The sequence below is a fragment of the Otolemur garnettii genome, unplaced genomic scaffold (assembly GCF_000181295.1).
Source record: "Otolemur garnettii isolate 467f Iridium unplaced genomic scaffold, OtoGar3 scaffold00019, whole genome shotgun sequence".
NCBI classification, from domain to species: domain Eukaryota; kingdom Metazoa; phylum Chordata; class Mammalia; order Primates; family Galagidae; genus Otolemur; species Otolemur garnettii.
The window spans coordinates 16,065,324-16,088,065 of NW_003852414.1; the positions used below are offsets into that span (position 1 = coordinate 16,065,324).

The following is a 22,742-nucleotide window of genomic DNA, read 5'->3' on the forward strand; positions in this document are numbered from 1 at the left end:
CAGAGTCAACTGCAGGTGTCCCTGGCCTTCCACGGGGTGATTCATGAACCCAGACGAAGGAGAAGTCGATTTGGGAGACCCACATAGTTGTCTCGGCCACAGAAGTTGACAGATGTTTCACAAACAGAGACCTATGTTCAAGCAAATTTGCTAAATGCTAAATTTAACATAACTGAAAAAGAGTTTGTTGTTTTGTTTTGTATTTCTATGGCCCTTCCTCAAGCTGTTGCTGTTCTAAATATGCATTCTTTATTCCTTTATCTACTCTTCTGGTCAGGAGAACAGGTTCTGGAGGTCCAACTCTTTAAGCCTTTTAGATAGGATGGCTGCAGGGACCACAGCCAGGAGAGAGAGCAGTGTCCCTCAGGAAGGAAGCACTGAGGGGTCCCCAGAGGAAATACTCCAAGTAGATTATTAGAACTGCCATTAATTAGCAGGGACATTTGCATTCCATAGAACATTCTCAGGGAAACATTATTCTGGAGATATTTTCCAAGTTTATTCCACTTTTATGCTGAGCAAATTTTTAAGTTCGTGAGATCTAGAGAGTTCTCCTTAACATTTCGTATGTTTATTTTAAGAATTGTAGTGTTTTTCATTAACTAAATGCTCACTATGTGCCAGACCCTACTGAAGACATGTTGATTGGTATAATTGACTGTCCTCACACAGGCCTGGAATTGAAAATTTTTATGCTCATTTAGTACCAGAAGAATTGGGAGTGAGAGGGGAAACCACACTCCCTCCAGAATCACACTGCCAGGAAACAATGGGCCCTAGTTCCTACTCAGCACTGTTTAACTGGAGTGTGGGCTCTGGAGCCCATGTGAGTTCAAAGCTTGGCCCCGCCTCACAAGCTGTGTTCTTGGGCAGGGAATTTAGCCTCTGACTGCCTCAGTTTCCTCACATGTAAATTGTGGGCAAAAATTGCCCCTCCTCATAAGTTCACTGTAAGATTAAATAATATAATCCTCACACCTGGAAAATATCAAGTACTCAAGACTACTTGCAGTGGCTCGTGCCTAGAATCCCAGCACTGTGTAAGGCTGAGGCAGGTAGACTGCTTGAGCTCAGGAGTTCAAGTCCAGCCTGAGCAGGATCGAGACCCTATTTCTACTAAAGAGATTGAAAGGCTAGCCAGGCATTGTAGCTATGGTCCCAGCTATTCTGGAGGCTGAGGCAAGAGGATCATGTAAGGCCAGGAATTTGAGGTTGCTGTGAGATAAGATGATGACAGGACAGTGTACCCAGGGTGACACAACAGAGTGAAACTCTGTCTCTTCTTTAATGTATGTAAAGGAGCAGAACAAAATAAATAATTTTATATATATATAAATACAAATTTTTTAAAAAGAAAATATTAAGTACTCAAGGAATGCATATTATCATCCCCCACGCTCCTCTAAAGAAAGCATAACTCTTCTCGACCCATAAGATTCCTCCTCAGACATTTCAGCAACTTGTTTCTTCTTGCAACAACCTCTGTCTCCTGGAATCGCCGTCTCCAGTCTCCGTGCCCTGTCAGTTAGGAGCGGCTGCTGCGTCCTGGCCAGGTCTCTCGTCCTGCCCCGGCAGAGGCTCCTGGATCTGTTCAGCAGCTCCTGCCCAGCCATTGAGTTTGTTCTTTCCAGTCTATGTTCTCCTGTGTGCTGCACGCACCTCTCCACGGGGCTTGGACACCTGTCTGTTTCCCAGAAATCTGTTTAAAGGCAAATTTCTTCTATCCCTGTGAAGCCCTTTCATCCTCTGTAGCAAGCGAAGCCTGGCAGCACACATTTTTGCTGCTGGTCACGTGATCGCACAATAGCGTCCACACGAGTCCCAAGAACAATTCCTCAGTTTCCGGATTTCTTGGCTTAAGGATAAACCTCAGTCTTCTTTCTTTAGCTGCCCATTAAAAACAACTCCAGACACTGAGGTTTCTGCTGTTCTTGGGGTGTCGCTGGAGTTGGAAGTGGGTCTCTTGCCTGCTGTGGGATGCTGTGTTAAAGATTCAGTCGGAGAGACGTAGAAGGTGCAGTTTGGCTCAGCTGTCTCTGTGATCATTCAGTGTAACCTGGGGCTTCAGAATGAAGATTCTGGAGCCAGACAAGCTCAGTTTGAACCCATCCTCCACCAACTACCAGCCAGTGACCTGGGGCACTTAGTTCCTTTGTGCCTCATTGTCCCTATCTATAAAATGGGGTTAATGTATGTAAAGAATCAGAACAAAGTCTGGCCCATAGTAAACACTTGTATAAAAGTTCACTGTCATTATTTGCACCAGTCCTGATGTGAGAGAAACACATCCATCCGGTGTAGAGAAATTCACACACAGCCTTCAACTCTCTAAGCTGCAATGGTTCACTTCTCATGATACTTAATTTTCCTCTGGCTTGCTGTCTGCAGTCTGCTTGGGTATTGCATTTTGACACTTTTCACCAAGGGTAAATGATAAATAATAACACCAGCATTTTAGTCCATTTGTTTTATTAGATGCTCCATTAAGAAATGTAGTAAAGAAAATATTGATTTCATCAACTAGCAGGCTTGGGGTCCTAGCCCTATAGTTTGAAAAATTGTTCATGTTAATTTTATTACACAGAATAAGGACATTTGCTGTATCATTGAATCAAACACTGATCATTTTTTTAAAAAACATTACCAATGAAGGAAACAGGGAAAATTCCTCTCCAGCAGTTGAAGCCTGTAGGAATATTGATTCCTAAACCTCTAAATACCTAAGTTTCTGGAACTCAAAAGGGGAGATAATATTACCCAAATTATAGAGCTGCTAGGATTTTAACTTGAAAAAATGCCTAGCACAGAACAAGTACTAGTAAATATTGCCTACTATTATTTTAACAAAAATAATTGTAGGGATTATTTTTTGCTCTTGAAAACATTTTGCAATAAATAAAAAGCTGTGGTTTCCAAAACAGCCTTCCGCATTGTGATTAGCTTAGATTGGTCCCATATGTTGTGAAAATAGGGCTTCCTTCCCTTGCCTTCTAGTTTTTCTACAAAAGCCACAGGAGATATTTTTTTTTATCTGAAAAAAGAGTACAGGAATCTCATCTGCTTCTCTGTGTTTCTCCAACTGGTAAATGAGATTTAAACTACTGTCTTTGTGAGAATGCAGAGCAGATGAGATTTGGGATCTGAGCTAACTTTCATCACGGCGGCTCCTCCTCTGACCCTCCCTGGGCAGATGAGTCATCTTCCTGGAACTGTGAGAGGAAGTCTGCTCTCTTAGAGTTTGGACATAAACTATTACGATTCAGAGGACAGCTGCTCTCCAAAACCATGCACAAAAGTGGCAACAGCATACCAGACAATTCACTCTGTGTCTCCACATGGATATGAATCTAACTCTGAGCCAAGTGTGATATGGATTCAAAAGAGGTATAGGAGGAAGTGTCTTCATTAGTTACTAAGCCAAACATTGTGTAGTGTCATTGGGTTTAGCATGAGACATTTTGTAAGAATGTTTGGCTTCAAGATCACCTGAGCAATGTGATTTTTTTAAATATTCTAAAGTAATTAAAAGAAGAATGTTTATTTCAGTATGATCAAAGTCTCTTTTCTCAAAAAGAAATGCTGATCTTTTCTGATGGGCCCTTACAATGAAGAATGTCCATGTGATGCCATTAATTTGTTGCAGTTAATGAAGCAAACACTCCAGCCCTCAAAAGACAGCCTCTGCTCTCAGATTCAAAAGAAACTGTGTGAGTTTCCTCTCACAACCTGCTCTCAAACATGGAGGACAGGATTAGGAGAATAGTTATCAAACCTATAGTAATTTCCAAACTACCCTTAAGTCAGGACAAATTCTATCCAATGCCCAAAACTTGAATTTTTCCATCCACACGTCCTTGCCCGGTAACTCTCACCCCACTCTGCTGCTCAGACAGGCAGAGAATGCGTGGAAGGAATCTCCCACCGCTGCAGGCATTGGTATGAACAAGGATGCATCCATCAAAAGCTAAATTTTAAAAATTGGTGATCTTAGCTATTAATTCTATTGATTTCCTACTTTTTAGAATGGGAAAGATTTCTAATGGAAACATTTTGTGTGTACCTCTTTGTGTGTGTGTGTAAAATGTCTGTTTATTTTTTTAAAACTTCAGATTAATATGAGGGTACAAATGATCAGGTTATGCTGTTTGCGTTTGTTAGGTAAGGTCCCCATTCTAGCTGTGTCTACGCTCAGGAGCTGTGCTGTACCCTTACACAAAATTGATCAGTGCGCTCCCACCTATTGGGCACAATGTAAGGCTATAGCACAGCTCCTGAGCATAGACACAATTTAGAATTTTTTTTTAAAAATGACATCTTTCCCCTTCAGTTCTTACTGACTCTGTTTAACAGCCTCTCTCTTCCAACCCTCACTGACTCGGGGGAGAGCCTGGATGACCGTACTCTGGATTTTTCCAGCTCAAGGTTCTATGATTCACGTTGTTCCATGAACTGGGCTCTTCCCTGTGCCCATGACAATCTGCAGAAGATGGTGAGGGTTTTAGGAGGCAGAAGAATAATAACAAATGTTTTTTGTTTTCCTGTAGCAGGATAGTGGTGCATGGGGTTGAATGTTTGTATATGACAAGAGAGTGCTATTGGCTTTCAAAGCATTTCATTTACCACTAGGGAAATAATTAGAGACCTGTTGCTCCATTGGTGACTACTACTACTTATATCTGTAAGAAATCTTCAGTCTTGCACCAGCCCTATATGCTGGAGGTGGCGGGTTCAAACCCAGCCCCGGCCAAAAACTGCAAAATAAAAAAAAAAAAAAAGAAATCTTCAGTCCTAAGAATTACCTTTCAGTAAATAGTCTAATTAATAATAATAACAACCTACTTATAACAAAAAGGAAGCATTGGAGGCAGAATATGATTTTAAATTAATTCTGGAGCTGATTACTTTGCATAATAAATAACATTTGAATAATAACATTTTAGTAGACTAATTTTTATGGGAAATTTTGAGATACAGAAAAAAAGATTATGAAGACAGACAGTGGTGCATTTTTAGTAGACTGGCTGGCTGTTTGACAACTGAAAGGGTATGGAATTCTGGGATTGGAAAACATTAGCAATGCAAATCTATATTTCCAATACAGATCCTTGTCAATAAGTCTCCAAAAGATATTACTTTAAAAATATATTTATCTGATCCCAAAGGAATTACATGGTCACTATAGAAAATTGGGCAAATATTAGGAAAATAGATTTAAAAAACCTAAATTACATTGCTACTAATATTGGATGGCATTGATTTCCTGTCATCTCTCCTTGTATATTGATTTTATTTTGACATTCAAAGATTATTCTGTGCATGGTATCCTGTTACGAATTTCTTTTCACCTAACCATGGCTTGGAAATGTTTCCCCTTTTATGCCAAGTCATTTTCAAAACGGCACATTCCATCATCTCAACTCACCATCAAATCCTGCCATGGAACATTTAGCATCTTTTTAGACTTTCACCATTATAACCAATTTTGAGATAAACATCTTTGTAGTTAAATGTTTGCCCACATCTACAATCAGACAAAGATTGAAGGAAAAAAAAAACCCAGATCAGCTCCTGTGGCTTTGAGTAGGAGTAACGTAGAGAAAGCAAAAACAGAAATGCACTAGGAAGAGTGGACAGCATCCTGCCACACTGAGAGGAGACGGAGTGATGGTGTCTGAGACAAACCACGAGTTCAGAGTGGCACAGAGTAACTCAGAATGTGGTCTTGTGATAGGTTGTGTTCTCATGCAAAGCCCAGCATTCTGAGTAATTGCTAATTTTAGATGAATATTTCACATTTCCTGCCCCACCCTGACAGCACATAGCAGTGTGGCTTATCCTGTGCCTGCAGTGGGGAATGTGCTCTGAGCAGCCGTGTGTCTCATGGAGGGGACTTAGCTTCCTGAGGGACATCCTGCAGCCATCGGGATCTACTACACACGCTCCATCTAGTAGCTTTCCACCTTGACATTTGCCCAACTTATCCCCCGCAACTTGATTATGTGGGCTGGGTGTGGGGCTCACACCTGTAATCCTAGCACTCTGGGAGGCAGAGGTGGGAGGATTGCCTGAGCTTGGGAGTTTGAGACCAGCCTGGGCAAGAGCAAGAGCCCATCTCAACTAAAAATAGAAAAACCAGCTGAGTGTTGTGGTGGGCACCTGCAGTCCCAGCTACTTGGGAGGCTGAGGCAGGAGAATCACTTGAGCCAAAGAGTTTGAGGTTGCTGTGAGCTACGGTCCTGGCACCTTACCCAGGGTGACACAGCGAGACTCTCCTTATCTCAAAAAAACAGAAAACCTATTTGGTTACACCTTGTACTTCCCTTATGGGGCTTTTCTTACCTGCAGTGGCAGCACCATACCCTACTCTGCGATTCTTGTTGGGCAGTTTGTACTGTCAGCATTTCAAAGCCCTTAAAATTTAAAATAAGCTATGAAAATTGCAAGTTTATCCAGCACATGTGTGTGCAAATGTCAACATTTTTTAATAGTCATTCTGGTGATTATGAGGCAGGTCCATCGGTCCTGTAGGGTTTTGGGGGGTGGCGTGGGGGGACATGGGAGCCGGAGCTGTAAGAATTCCCCAAGTCCCACCCCTCGGGAGCTATAGTGGCTGAGCAGGGAAAGCTGCAGGGCGGGAGAGGAGGAGGCCGCCCAGTTATAAACATGGCTCACTTCAGCACGGAGAGCTACTTTTCCTGCCAACAGACTCTGATCCAGCTCACCATGGAGCCTCGACAGCCCCTGATTTCCTGTCCTCTTTGCTGCCATTCCCTGCATGACCCACCATCCTCCTGCAAGCCCTACATGCACAGGACAATTTGCACTGGACTGTGCATCTGGCCCTCAGTGGTGCCTCCGTCCCCACGTGTACTTGGGTTGTCATAGCAACATGCTGCAAGGAATGGCCTTCCCTCTCCATCCTGGACTCACTGGCTGCCCGCCTGCCCTGCAGTGGTGATTTCTGTGAAATGTGTTCCGTGAGTCAGCTCCAGTTCTCTGTCCTCATCGTCTTTCTTTTCTCTAAGCTGTTTTGAGGTGGTTTCTTTAGAAACCATATTGGTTTCCTCTGCCTGTGACCAGGAGTTACAATGACATTTTGAGCACATTCTGCATGCCAGGCCCCATAGTAAACCTATGACGTGGCTGTCTCATTTGCTGTTTGCCACAACCCTATGAGATAAGTACCGTTGTGGTGCCAAAGTTATAGATGAAAATATTTTAGCTTTATCAATTTTCACAAGATTGTGTTCTAAGCAAATTTTGGAGCTGGATTATGATAGAGTCTGACACTGACCACAAAGACTAACCTCTAATATATGTCCCTAGAATTAAACTAAATTAAATTAGTGTCCTGCTTCCAAAGGTTTATAATCTTCTTTTGCCTGATTTCAAAAAGGCCATTCTATAAACTTCTTTTTTTTTTTTGGCCGGGGCTGGGTTTGAACCCACCACCTCCGGCATATGGGGTTGGTGCCTTACTCCTTTGAGCCACAGGTGCTGCCCCCATTCTATGAACTTCTTGGGCACAGTTCTCAGAAATTTAACTATCTTTTTTACATTGACTAGAACTTTTATTCACAATAAAGAATAGAAAATTTTCTACTACACCTAAAATTCTTCCTCACAGCCGATGAATTATTTCAATTACTTATTAAGCTCTAAATGTAGAGTTTTTCTTTGAAATTTTCAAAGATTTGTAATAGGAAATGGACCAAATTATTTTACAGAAATTTCTCCTTTTTTAAATGATATCATCTGGAAGTAACTCTTGAGTTACTTTCTCTTCATGGACTATATTTAAGTCTTCAAATTAATTCCCCACTATATAAAAAATGAATTTTCTCCCAGAAGAAAAAAATCAAGGAAATAAGAAAAAACAATATTTAGGAAAAGTACGAATTAGATGCTAATCTAAAATAGAAAGGGCTGAGGTTTAGTCATCAATTATTGTGATTCTGAATGTGATTCAATCTATCCATCCCACGCTCATATATCTGAGATAATTATTTATGACTTTCATTCACTATAGTTAGAAATTTTCAAAGTCACAAAGTAGTTAGCAACAAAGAGGCACTTGAAAAGCACATTTCTGTTCTGAGAGATCTTGCAGTGAAGGTTGATTCCCACTGAGGAAAAAGGTTGAGGTGTTCCTTCGCTGGGTCTGGGTCTCTACTCACTTAGAACTTGACTTCCAGTGACTCCTCAAGTAAGTTCCTACAGAACCCTTCATCTTCACAAAGCTGGACCATCTCTATTACTGCATGTGCCTTCAGTTTTAAATCTTCCACCCTGTGTGGGTCTTTCATGTTTAGAAATAATCAATGGATCATTTCACCTTGCAATTAGAGTCTCAAGTCGCTATTTAATCAACTATGTTTGTGCCAAATTTCAAACCCACACAAAGGAAGTAGACGAAGCTGGTCAGTGTGGCTTAGGCAAGAGATTTCCTTCCTCTTTGAGTGTCCCAAGAGTGGTTGAGATATTTCAGGGTGGGTAAGGGAGGCGGTGGGGCACATAAACTACAAAAATCTTTTTTTTTTTTTTTTTTCAAAAATCTTAAATGAATAGACTCTTGGAGAAAATAACTGAAAAAATTCTTCAAAAGGAAAGGTTTTTTTGTTTGTTTGTTTGTTTTTTGTAATATACATGTATCCATGTCTGAAGATACATTTAATGACCAACTTGAAAATGTAAACATCATTGCAGGTATTTTTTTTTTATTTTTTTTGTAGTTTTTGGCTGGGGGCCAGGTTTGAACTGGCCACCTCTGGTATATGGGGCCTGCGCCCTACTCCTTTGAACCACAAGTGTCACCCTCATTATAGATATTTTTAAAAGTACCTGTAAACACAGTTATAGAAATTCAATCTGCATATCAAGGTGAGAATCTCAATGTTCCCTTTCTTAATTTCTACTAGCTTCCTCTCTATGAACTTAATTAGAACCTCAAATGTTGTCTGCAACAACATAGCTTCAGGCTCTCTAAAGGGAAGAGAAATTGTGCTTTTACCAGGGTCAAGCCAGCAGGCTTGTCCCTGGTCCCAAAGTGTCACAGCTGGAATGTCCTGTGGTTAACATTCTGCTCTGAAAACAGACTCTGGAGCAGCAAGACACCCACTGGTTTCCATGGTAACCTGTATTTGTGTACTTGAAAAATGACTGTTCTTTTTTGTGTGGTCAGTTTACGCGGGAATGAATTGTAGAGGTGACATCAGCCATCTGTGTGAATATAAACAACAGCAATAATCTTGACTTAATGAAGGGTCAACTTTAAAAGGCCCTGAAATTGGAGGAATTGGATTTTTTTTCTTCCTTATCAAGGCACGGTCCTACACTAATTTATTCATTCATCGATTTGACATTATATTTAAGCATTTTCATAAATGTCTATTTGATGTTTATTTCAATGCCTCATTCCCTCCCTTCTAGAGGCAAAGGGAAACTAATTGTCATTCATCAGTATTCCCCCACACCCACTGCCTTTCTCCCACCCACAATTCTATTCACAGTGTGTTATTTAAGACCCCTGAACAGCAGGGATTCAGAGGTCTCTTTCAATGAAATAATCCCATCCGGAAGGAAGAAAAAAAAAAAAATCCATCTATGTCATGTGAAAATGTCACGTTTCCGAACCTCCCTGAGCTGGGAGGCAAAAAATACTCCGTTGTTCATGACCTGGGGTAGGATTGAAATAAGATTCCTCAACATGTTGCTATCTATTATTTCATACGATCTATCATGCTTAGGGGGGTTATGATGACAGAGAAGCCTTACCTTATGTTTTGTTGGATAAAAATGAAATCATTTAATCTTTGGTCACTGAACTGCAATCCAAAGTTACGTAGGAATGAGCCTTCTGGGGTGGAAGGCAGCAGAGTATTTTCTTGCTAATTGCACCTCTTCTTGGGAGCAGTGTGTTTGTTTTTGTGTTAATTAGCTTCCAACTGGACTTCAGACACCAGAATTATTAAAAAAAAATAAACAACTCTGAAGCTGAGTTGAATACCCTGCAGGGAAGCAGTGACTAGGAGGCACAGGTCTGCAATAGCAGCCTCCTCCCGACCTCCGGTTCCTCCCCGCATGAGACAGGGACCTGAGAGCTGAGATGGAGGCCTCTTGTTCTTATCCCTTTTCATTCAGTTTTCTTCTTTCTCTCGTCCTCCCTCCATCTTTATGGCTTCTGTGAAATATGCAGGATATGAGAAATTTGATAATAAATATAAACATGTGAAGCCAAAGTGTTTTTTCAAAAAAAGACGCTGAAATGATAAGCCTGAAAAATAAAACCCCATCTTCATTCATTTCTTATAATGCTTAGGTTATATTTACTTAAGGGTAATTGAAATATAAAGTACTTCTGAGCTTGTCTCTTTCAGTCTCTGCCAACCTTTGTTGAAATTTCACAAACATGTGTCGAAAGAGCAGCCAATTTGAGAACTTAATGAGACAGGCCACAAAGTTTCACAAATCTGCAATTTATTATGATCTTGAACATAAGCCTGTCTGGTGCCCTGTTCCAGAGAGTGACCAGAAAGGATCCGAACTCTTTATTGCCAAAAAGGAACATCCTGAAATTTAGAACTGTGTGACCCTAATACTTAACTGACTATACAGGGTTCGTGCAATAGTGCAGATTAAGTCCTGTGAAAACAAATGTAGTTGCAGGGGAAAATTAATGCAGAAATACACAATCAGTAAGAGAGATAAGATGCGCATACAAGAATGTAAGGAGGTTGACCATTTCCACAAAAGAAGTGCAAATGACCTTGGTGCCCACAGCACTGGTGGTTATTATGCCAGCTACATGCAACTGAGGGTGGTGGGTTCAAATCCAGCCCAGGCCTGCTAAACAACAATGACAACGGCCACGAAAAAATAGTTGGGCATTGTGGTGGGCGCCTGTAGTGCTGCTTAAGCTGACAAAGTGACTCTGTCTCAAAAAAAAAAAAAAAAAAAAGGAGAAACAGAAATGAAAAGCCCAGTGGTTTGAAAAGGAAACTGATTTATGCCTGACTGTAGGGATTAAGAAAGGCTGCATGGAGGGAGGCCTTTGTAAACTGCAATGCTAAAGTTTTCCATGCTCAAATTAATGTTTCAAACAATATTTTATGTCATAACATTTCAGTAAAAATAAAATCAATTTGGTCAGTTTATAACTTATTGAATCCAGATTGTGCATTTACCCACAGACATATGCAAAGACACACACACTCATACCTACTCTTAAATATATGTACTCTCTAGAGAATAAGCAAGGAAGTCCGTGAGTCTACTATCAGATATTTTCCCCTTTCCTGTCTGGGAAGCTCATCCCAGCTCATCCCAATGGAACAAAGTGTTTAATATGGACATCAAGAGAATTAAGAGAAAATGTAATGGCCTAAGTCATAAGGAAGCCAAGCTTTTTGTCATTATCTTTCTCAAGTGAAAGATATAGCAGAGAGGTTTTCTTTTTTTCATTTTCTTTTCTTTCTTAGTTTGGAGACATGCAACTGATAAAATTATTAAGTAAGTCAAGTTAAGGATATAAACCTTACACCCTTCATTTCTCCTTGAGAATATATAAATACTTTAGTAGAACAATGGGCAAAGACCTCAACAGAAAAATTCTAAGAAATATAAATGCCTGATAAACATAGAAAAAAATTCAACCTCAAAGTAATCAAAATAACACAAAAATTACCAGAACACAAGTTTTCACTATTCAACACCAGTTTTAAAAATGTAAGAGTAATCATAATCAACAAAGGTCCACTGAAAGAAATATCTCTGTAAACTGCTGATGGGAAAATATATTAACATAAACTTTCTGGTAAGATATTTATTAGTATTTTGTCAAGAGCCATAAGATTATAGTCTTTGAGTCAATCTGTTTATAGGAATCTTTTTAAAGACACATTGGAAATAGCAAACAAATATTTAAACTGGCAAGAAATCGAGAATATCTTAAATGAACGATAGAATTATAATGTAGATACGATATATTAGTTGCATTTTATGCCAGTAGTTATGTAGACTATTTAGTGATATGCTTAGTGAAAAACAGATATCACAGTTAAATACGTAGCCCACATTTATACACACACATATACACATGCACAGATGTGTATACACAGAGATATGCCAATGACAAATGACAAGAACAATTTCTGATATTAACAAAATATTAACCATGTTATCTTCGGTGGGATCAATCTATGCAGTTTTCTTTTTCATACTTTTCTAAAGTGTCTGATGTGTTATGGTATTTATTTAAAAATTATGCTATCCATTGAGCATCATTAATATGCAAAGACAGTTCCATCTACCTATTTCCCTATTTCATGCCAGGATTATACTTTGGACTTTCTAAGTTGACATAAAGCCACAGACTTATAGTTGGATTCCAAATTTATTTGGCTTAGAAATCAGATCCATCTCTAAAACTGTCTCTGTCCAGTTATATATTTTTAATTTTTTGTTTGTTTCAGGTTAATTAAGGGTACAAAGAATCAGGTTATAATGTTTGCATTTGTTAGGTAAAGTCCCTCCTATAATTGTGTTGTACCCCTAAGAGGTGAGCCATGCACCCTAACACACATCCCCATTCTTCCTCTTGTCTTCCCACTCCCTCCTTCCCCCACCCCCACTTTGAATTGATTTGAGTGTGGGTGTGTATTAGATTATCTACTGGCTTCATATTAGAATTGAATATAATGGATTCTTGCTTCTCCATTCTTATGACACTTTACTAAGAAGAATGTGTTCCAACTCCATCCAGGTTAAAAAGATGTAAAGTCTCCATCTTTTTAACGGCTGAATAGTACTCCATGGTGTACATATACCACAGGTTGTTAATCCATTACTAAGTTGGTGGGCATTTAGGTTGTTTGAGCATTTTGGGTGATTGTAAATTGAGCTGTGATAAATAGTCTAGTGCAAATGTTCTTATGATAAAAGCATTTTTTTCTTCTGGGTAGATGCCTAGTAATGGGATTGCAGGATCAAATGGGAGGTCTAATTTGAGTTCTTTGAGGATTCTCCATACTTCCTTCTAAAAAGGTATTAGTTTGAAGTCCCATCTATTTTTATTTCTAATGTTGAGCCTTCTACACTCAACTCACCCCAACATATTTATCTCCAACTTTGGAACCAAGGAAGAGCTTTTGCTGCATGGGTAGACGTGGCTCTTTCCATCTGATAAACCACTTGAAGTGATTCTATTGGGACTTTCCTCTCTGCTTTCAGCTTTATGATGGACCACAGCAGATGGGGCGCTACTGTGGGGAGAACATGCCTCCTCCTGGGAGTACCGCAGGCTCCCGGCTCCACGTGCTGTTCCACACCGACGGGGTTGGCCACCAGGAGAAGGGGTTTCAGATGCAGTGGTCCATTCACGGTAAGCCTTGCACTGATCCCAGTTGTATTTGTTGGCTATTTCAATAAGAATTGTTCCTGATGCAGTTCTATGCTTGGAAATATCATGAACAAGTAATGGACCCCAGGCAGTGAGCTAGCTCTAGGCTTTAGGAACTTTATGTCCTCAGACATTAGTGGGACTTGGAAAGTTAAATCCTGTTAAAGAGAAAGTGAAATCAAAGCAGGATGGATTTGGGTAACTGTGGGAGTAGGTGCAGTAATAAATGGCTTCCTAGAAAGGAGAGACCAGGATGGAGTTTCTAAGCAACAGACCTGAGCCTGGGTTACAGCAAGCCAATTGTTAGGTTGAATGGGAGTCTCTCAGGTGCAGGGGAACAGACTGAGCCGTGAGGCTCATCTTGACAGTAAGCAGATAAAGACAGAAAATGGGTGACTCAATCGGGAGACCAGGACGAGAAGAAAGGGAAGGGTTGGACTGAGAGTGGCTGCATGAAGCCAGGGGTATGTATGGTCCTGTTGAAATCGGTGGCCCAGAAACCAGGCAGAGATGAAATCCTCTGAAGATGAAAAGTGTTTTTTAACAAGAGGTCTGGGACTTCTACACATCTCACTTGGGCCAGTCCACCATTAGTAGGCCCCACAGCAGTTGTTCTCAAAATGCTGTCCCCAAAGACCCACAGCAGTATCATCTGGAGCATGTTGGACAGGCAGATCCTCAGGTCCTGTCCCAGGCCTGCAGAATCATGAACTCTGAGGGCAGAGGAGGCCCCACCAACTGTGTTCCTGCTGGGCTCCCTGGTGATTAGAGATGGAGGGCTGCTGTCCCAGAGTGAGTCAGCCCTGAAGAATGTGGTGCATGGGGGTATCATAGCAGCTCTCAGCTAAGCTGTTTAGGGCTCAGTGGTACATCCCAATCGATTGGAAAGAGAAATGACCTTGCAATATTATGCTAAGAACCAAACACAGACAGTTAAGCCGAGGCTCTACCATCAAAGTCAAGGTCGGGGGTGAATCCAAAGTGAGCACACATGAAACGTGCAGTGGTTGACTTTTGAGGGTTCTTCACATTATAATGTGCTCATATGCCGCTCAATAGTGTTATTCAGCATGTAACTGAACAACACTATTATACATTGATACTTAAGAGTGCTTGCTGTCCTGAGAATATGAACTAAGCACTGAGTGTATTTCTGTTAAAATATGTGTGGGTTTTGGTATTTTAAAATATTCAGTGGTAATCCACAGAGCTACTACGGCTTAAAACATAGGTTATGAATTCCCAAAGTAAATGAGCTATTTAATAATTAAGCTTATGGAAACGCTGGACCTTAGTCTTCACCTAGTGAGTAGATTTAACCTCTGTCAGTGTATTGATCTGTTAATGAAGGGATTGATTCATCTCCATCGTGCAGTCCATCTGCAGTGTTTTGTGATTCTGAAATGTTACAATTCTAAGCGAGCTATAGACAGAGTGAAATGACATCTAAGGGACGGGAACATCCTGGGAAATGACCTGGATGTTTAAGGGGTGTTTTCTCAGACATTCATGTACACAAGAATCACCCCAGATCCTGGGAAAATGAAGATGGGTTCTGGGGTGAGACCTGAGACTCTGCATTTCCAACAAGCTCCCAGGTAATTCTGATGGTGCCAGTCTGGGGGCCACACTCCGAGGAGCAAAGTGAGGGCAGGTATTACGACTGGAGAAATGAAACTAGAGGTCGAGTCATCCGTGGGAGACTGGAGCATCCTCCCAAGGTGTCCCAAGGGTGTATTGGACTGCCAGTTTGTCTTTGGGGCAGTAGGATGTGGCTGGGGTCCCTGTAATTGAGAACCCTACTGCTTCAGAGGTACAAGAGGAGGCAACTTTCCAGAGGTCAGGATGGTGGGAGTAGCAAGTGCTGACCCAAGAGTGGGGCTCAGGGCCTCAGAAGCGGGCTCAGCCCTTAGATGCACATCAGAATTGCTGGGGAGTTAAAAAAAAAGGCGCCCCTGCCTGGGTTGCAGCCTCTAGAGATAGGATTTAATTGGCCCGTGGTTAATCACCACTGATTTTTCAGCCCTACCTAAATAATGCATTGTGCAGTCAGGGTGGGGGGTTGGAGGAGCAGTGACTTTGCTGGGTGCATCTTTCTCCTCAGGGGGCTACTCCCTCTCCACCCCTCCAGGCTGATCTACCCACACCAATCCAAGGTCACCAGGCAAGCCAGACCCAACAGTCATTGTGGGCTACTCTGCGATTACAGTATCACGGGGTCCTTCCCGCCAACATGCTGAATATCATGATGAAAGTGCTGAGCTTTAGCTGGGAAATTTTTTTTTCTACCAGTTCTATTTGGAGTCAAAGACACCCTCTGCGTATTCTCTTTTTCTGTTGAGTGTTTCAAAACTCTCTCTGAGTTGCTTAAAACTTGCTAAGCTTGGAGCCAGAGTTGTGTAATAAAATTTTCTCAGCTGAGACCAGAATTGGAAAAAAAAAAATTAACTCTATGATGCCCACTTTATGTAAATTCTACTTGGGAAGAAGCTTCTGAAACAGTATTGTTCGTCATTTAGATCTGTGCACAATTCACTGGCTATCATAGTCCAGAGTTGTGTGATGCCACAAGTACGCAGAGTTTATATCCTGCCCCCAAACTTTGTCTTTAATTGAGATATGCTGAGAGGGGGCCAGTAGTGAGGTGGGGGGGGGGAGGCTCTGTCCCATGGGAGATTTATCATTGATGATTTATCATTCACTCATTTGTTCATTCTGCAAATATTAAGGATTTCTCCTGGGCCAGGTACTGTGTTGGGGCTGGGGACACAGAGTGACATAGCAGTGGGCACGGTACCTGTTCTTACAGTGTTCCCAGGCTGGGTGGGAGAAGCAGGCAGCAGCAAGTAACCATGCAAATAAACAGAAAATCAGAACTGTCAGAAGTGTGGGTGTCACTGGCTGGGCAGGAGGTCAGGAAGGTCTTCCCTGCCAATGAGACCTCTGAACTAAAACTTAAAAAGTAAGCAGGGTTAGCCAGTCAAACAGGAGAGGGAAACAGGTTCCAGGTGGAAGAAAGGTCCTATGATGGGACCACTCTGGTAAGTCCAGAGTGGCTGGAGATACATATATGAAATGTACTATATAGCAGAACCTCCATAGCTGACCACCTCACTACCCTGACCACCTCCTTATGTTGACCTAATTTTCATAGACTGGACATGCACTGTGTGTACGTATCAGTACAGTAGGCCTAGTTCCTTATGTTGACCACCTCTGTGTGTTGATCAAATTGTGACAGTCGCTTGGGTGGTCAGCTCACAGAGGTTCCTGTATACATGAATAGGGACCCAGCAGCCATTTGGCCACACTCTCATGCCAGTCCATTGTTCAGAGAAATCAATTTTCAGGAGGCTCTCTCAGGACTGAGGCAACATGGCCAATTGTGGGACTCAAAATAAAATACAAAATACAAAATAAATTTTAGATTTCCTCTTGATGTTCAAGACTAACAGTAATATTCTTAAATGCATTTGTGTGTTGTGTATGTAAGTGTGTGTAAAGAAATTTCAAAAAAGGGTGGCACCCGTGGCTCAAAGGAGTAGGGCGCCAGCTCCATATGCCAGAGGTGGTGGGTTCAAACCCAGCCCTAGCCAAAAAAAAAAAAAATTTCAAAAAGATCACCTCTGCACAAGCCCTCTAGGAGTCTCCTCAGAATGGGGGTAGAGGGCTGAGGACACCCTGCCTGACACCGGCCCTGAGGCTGCCCTTCGCCCCCTGGCCAGAAAAAGAAGTTTTGAACTCCCAGCCTCTATCCTTCAGAGTCAAATCACCTTTTAGCCCCCACCCCCCGCAATAAGAACTAAAAAAAACTCTGCACAGAGAATTCAAAATTGACAGACATCCCTTCCTGAGCACCCCGAGCTCTGCTTCTCAGACTTCTCACACTCCTCATTCATTCCTTAATGAATGAATGAATGAACACTTTTCCAAACTGTGCTTCTCTGTGGACTGCACACATCTTCCACTTGCTTTGAGAGAATGGATCTGCACACAGGCTTTCCCCGTGGGCCCATTGTGAACGTGTCCGTGCAGACGTGAGAGGGAGCAACACTGCAGGCTCTTTGTGGCAGGCCTCAAAGAGGGTCCCACCCTGGAAATAAAGAAATGGCAACAGTTGCCCTGCCTTGTAATCGGGTCACAGTATTCAGCATTGACAGCATTGTCCAGGGGCTGAATTCGGCCTTGGGGGCCTCTGTCTGGGTTGCTGAAGGGAATAGAGAGCTCCCCCCATGCTGTGTGAATAGGGGCCTCCCAGCCGGCTGCACGCACCCTGGGCTCCTCTGGCCCCGCTGCTCCCAGAGGCCTTCTTTTACTTGGTGCTGGAATCCAGCATGCAAACAAGGTCAAGGAGCTTTGTGAGCCATAGACTGACATTTGCAAAGGGAGCAAAGCCTTCAGCTGGGCGTCAGCAGGGGAAGGGCTCTGCAGCATGTGATCTGGAGGTGATGTCACCCTGGATTCCCACAAAGGAAAGCACGGCCTTTTCTTTGGGGAGACAGATGACATCAGCCTCTCCAGTGGGGGCTAGATCCATTTTTATCTTCCCTTTTAGCTATTAATGAGATTTCTCAAGCCTTGAGAGGTTTCAGAAATTGGTTGTGGGGGGAACATTTAAAAACCAGAGCAAGGTCCTCAGAGACTGGGTTGGTTTGAACATAAGCCAGCACCTTGTTGACTACCTGAGGACACGAGGCACTGTACCAAAGGGCTTTTTAAAAAACATATTTTTATATTTACAGCACTGGCAGAAAACTTCCATGAGGTCAGCGATATTTGCCTTCCACCTTCTCTCCAGTTCTTTTCGTTCAAATGGCCTTTGGTTAATGTTTGTTTATCATTGGTCTTCTAATTTCTAATTTTTCGTGTGACTTAGAATATGTGCGGTTGGGTTTCTGGGAGGTTCACTCTTTGAAGACAAAGGTGTCATCCTTTGGGTTTCCATTACCCATTTGTCTTGAGGCTGGGCGATCACCCTTAGGGTATGAGGGTAAATAAACCGGGCCCTGAGAGAGTTGCCTGCTGAAGAACAGAAGCTTACAGCTGTGAAGCATTTTATAATGATTGCACACGACCTCTGTGAGCAGGGATTTACTGAGAACAGGCTTCCATTCCCTCATTTATCTGTCTCACTGACAGCACACATTTATTCACTGCCAGGCCCTGGGGTTGGTGTTTGAAATATAGAGTATTAGTCTGCTGCGGCTGCCATAACAAAACGCCACAGATCAAGTGGCTTAAGCAACAGAAATTTACTGTCTCACAGTACTGGAGGCCGCAAATCCAAGATCAAGGTGCTGGTTTCTCTTGACGCCTCTCTCCTTGGTTTGCAGATGGCCACCTTCTCCCTGTGTCCTCACAGCGTCTGTTCTCTATAGGTGCACATCCTGGTATTTCTGGGCATTCAGATTTCCCTCTTATAAGAAGGATTGAATTAGGTCTCATCTTAATCGCCTCTTTAAAGGTCCTATCTCCAAATATAGACACTTTCTGAGATCTTGGGGTTATGGCTTCAACATATGAATTTTGGCAGGGATACAGCTCAACCCTTAATAGGGAGGGAGCTCGCATCTTTGACCTAGGGGAGTTAGTTATCCAGCAGGGGAGACAAACCAAGTACAGAAATACGTCCATATTCCACGATCCTGTGGGAACACAGGTAAAGATATCTAGGTCAGCCTGGGGCAGTTCCAAGGGCCCTTCAGGCAGCTTTGATATTTGAGCTGAGTTTTAAAGAATGGGTGAGAATTGATCAGGCAAATATCTGGGAGAGGAAGGCATTTCTCAGAGGTGTGAGAGTACAAAATTTCGCAGAGGGCAGGCATTTCAGCTAAAGTACACAGTCTGCATTCTCCACTGGGGCAATATCACCTCCAGGGAGGTGAAAATTAGTTCTTGATGGGGGGGATAAAAAAATATCCTACTCTTTAACATAGAATGTGTACAATACCTAACAGAAATACAATGGACCTGTGGTATTAAATTTTCATGGGGAGAATTTGAAAAAGAAATAGCTGAAAAGGCTCCTTGGAGGATAATGAACAAAAGGTTGAGAGATACTTGTCAAAAAGATAGAAGTGGGGCCAGGAGAGATTGTGAGAGAGCTATTGATAAGAGACCTTGCAAGAACTTGGATTCCATTCTGCCCCTGAGGAAAGACCACTGAGGATTTCTTTTTTTTTTTGGCCCAGGCTGGATTTGAACCTGCCACCTACTGGCATATGGCGCCGGTGCCCTACTCCTTTGAGCCACAGGTGCTGCCCCCACTGATGGGATTTTTAAGCAGGAAATTGAGGATTGTAAACTGCTATGAATAATAACTGGCAAGAAGATAGAGGAATGCCCAGGATTGGCAAGGGACTGAGAGTTTGGGTGACCAGCTGGGGTATATTATAATAGGTCGGGGAAGATGAAAATGAGTGGAGGGGGAGGCAATGTGTTAATGAGATACTCAGAAGACGGGATAGGCAGATCTGATGGTAGGAAAGGTGTGTGTGAGCCGAGAGAAAATTAGGTGAGTACTTGGGGCAGAGAAAACATTTTGGAATGAATGACATTTAAGTGAATTTGGAGTTATGAACATGATAAAATATATATCCAAAAACTGTGTGAGATGTTCTGGCACATGACAGAGAAACCACAGTCGTCTCTGCCTTCCAGGTGTGTCTAATCCAGTCAGGAAACAGAGGTGTAGAAAATTAACAGAAGTGCTAAACTGTGAGGTTCCTATCGCAAGGAGAGTAGGGAGGCTGTAAATCGCTGGGCAGCTCTTCATGGACTTGGAAATATTAGAGCCCTCAAAGAAGGATCGGGAGGAAAATCAATAGATGGTGGCTTTATCAGCAGGAACAAAGGAAGGGGTAGAAATGAATGTGATGTAATGAAGACGGCAGGGTCATAAGGCGCCCAGCCCTCCTGGTCTAGATTCTATAGAACTCTGAAGGCCATCCAGAAATGCCAGAGGAGGGAACTATAGTTGGAGAAGTCATAGATCACAGTGATAGAAGTGATCCCAGGGGACTGTTCTGGGTCTTGGTTACTAACAGCCGGGGATTAAAGTCCTCAGAGCAGGGGGAGACTGATGCTTTCACAGATCCTCAGGAAGGATTCACAGGGCCTGTGCGGCCAGTCCCCTGCTGAATACTGGCCCACAAAATACTAGACCAGTTACTACCTTCCCTCTTCCTAATAATTTCTTTAAAACTTCTATCTGTGAAATGCAAAATCATTATTATATTAGGTTTTCACGTTTGGAAATGATTTCAGGACTCTTTTTAAAAATATTCAACGATCATTCTCTTCTTGTCTGTCCTGACCCTGGCTTCTGAATAGTGAAAAAATTCACAACAATCTGGAGGTATGACGTCTGCCACGAAGGTGATGTATGAATCGTAGTCAGCAAACATTCCAGGCCAGGCTCACAGCGCCGGGCTGTGAATCACACCGTCTGGTCCTGATCTCAGGCAGAGACCTGGCTCTCTGCTGGTGATGGAATTGCTTTCACACATCGCTTCCTGCTAGGCTGTGTTAGATGAATTGTCAAGAGAGGGAAATGGTAAAACACCCATCCATCTGTCTTCAAAGTAGCTTCCTTTATGTTGAAGAAGAATGCATTCTTTATTCAGTGAGTCTGGAAGGAGCCTCTTGGTGAAACGTAGAATCCTGTGGTTGCTTTATTATTACAGTGTGATGTCAGATAAAGAAATCCTATTTGATTGGAGTAGAAATGTAAGCAAAAACGAAACTTTCAAAAACCACTACCTCTGTTTATGTTAAATGTTATTTCCTCAAATGCTGGCTAGAATTTCTTAATGGACAATGCTAAGTTTTTTAAAAAAAAATCTATAAATAACTCTTTCTAAAACTGGAATAATAGTTTAATAAGAAAATCCTGCAGCTCTTTTTACCTTGGCTTCAGAGCTTTTCAAGCGAGGTCCTAACCTATGTGTACGCAGAAGACCTTCCAGAATGAGGGGAACAGCTAAATCCTGACATTTTGTGCCTCCTTGACAACCGTGGATACACATCTTCACAGTTGACCTTCATTTAATGTTGGCTCTGAGCCCTGTGACTAGCAAGGACCTTTTAGACACCTTATTTCGCAATTCCCATGTCACTACTGTTTGAAATGGTTTGAATTCTATTTCCACTGCCAGTCTTTAAGAAACAGCCCTCCAGCAACCACGGCCTTCCCAAATCACGTATTACACAATTTGTAATCGTCCTTGAGACTTGGGCCGAAGGAAGGGCTTTTTCGAATCTTCTGTTTGTGTTCTAGTTCCCAGGCAACCAACATCCCTGATAGAAATTGCACACACTTTCCAGGGGATTCCACGCTTTTTCATATGTGAAAAAAGAAACCATGTACTTCTTTTTTTTTCTTTTTTCAGTTTCAAATATTGTAGCAGCCAGAAATGACTAAACCAACTCAGAACAAAACACAATGTTCAGTGTTGAACTTTAATATTTGTCTCTGGAGGCTTCTCTTTTTGAGCATTTGCTTAAATGTTGCCATATTTGTCTCAAACATTGTGTATCCAAGGACGTGTTTTATATGAAGGCCACTGTGTACTCGGACAAACTAATGCCAGCCATCAGCAGTATTGTCTCGCAAACAAAGAAGCAGTCTGTGGCACAGGAGAGTAGTGACATTTTACAAGAGTTAGTAGAATTTGATATTCTCTATAGAAGTAATGAAATTACTGTACTTTGTCCCTGATTTTGTTTTTTCTCCTTCCAGTTTCATAGACTACTCGTAGGCTAAATAATGTAGATTTTGGCACCTAGATATAATTTTAAATTTATCCTAAGAAATTATGATTAAAATATTATATTATGATATAAAGAGTGAATGAAAATGTGATTAAATGCTTAGTGCCCTGGTTTAATAAATGATATTTATTATTGTTGTTAATTTAATCATTTTAAAAGTTGACTCTTACCCTGTCCCGGGTGCTTTAAAAACACTATCTCATGGCTCTTCCCAGTAATTCTTCTAAATAAGTGTTATCATCCCCATATTATGGATGAGAAAACTAAGGAAAGAGTCTGAGAGAAGTTAATTAATTTGCCCAAGCTCCCAACGCCAGTAAGGGAGGGTATCAGGACACAAAATCAAGCTTGTGGTGTCCAACCCCAAAGCTTGAGCTTTAAATACCTTCTCTGTGCCAAAAAGCAAATAATTCCACCCCACCCCCAACTTTTGCACTGCAAGAAAGATTAAATGCTTTTACAATGCAAAGAAGGTCAGAATTTATGGTCGGTAATTTTATAACTAAACTCCCACAGTAATAAATGTTTTAAAAGTGATTTGTACAGTCTTTCTCCAAGTAAATAATTTTGGGGT

At 41.8% G+C, this 22,742-nt stretch overlaps 1 protein-coding gene across 1 annotated transcript in view; it reads left to right on the forward strand.

The window, feature by feature from the left end:
- Positions 1 to 22,742, forward strand: part of CUBN (cubilin) — a 245,379-nt gene that overhangs the window by 75,646 nt on the left and 146,991 nt on the right. The window contains exon 28 of the mRNA XM_003786786.2: positions 13,228 to 13,378. Coding sequence (XP_003786834.1) covers positions 13,228 to 13,378 — 151 coding nt within the window. The remainder of the gene's footprint in view (positions 1 to 13,227; positions 13,379 to 22,742) is intronic.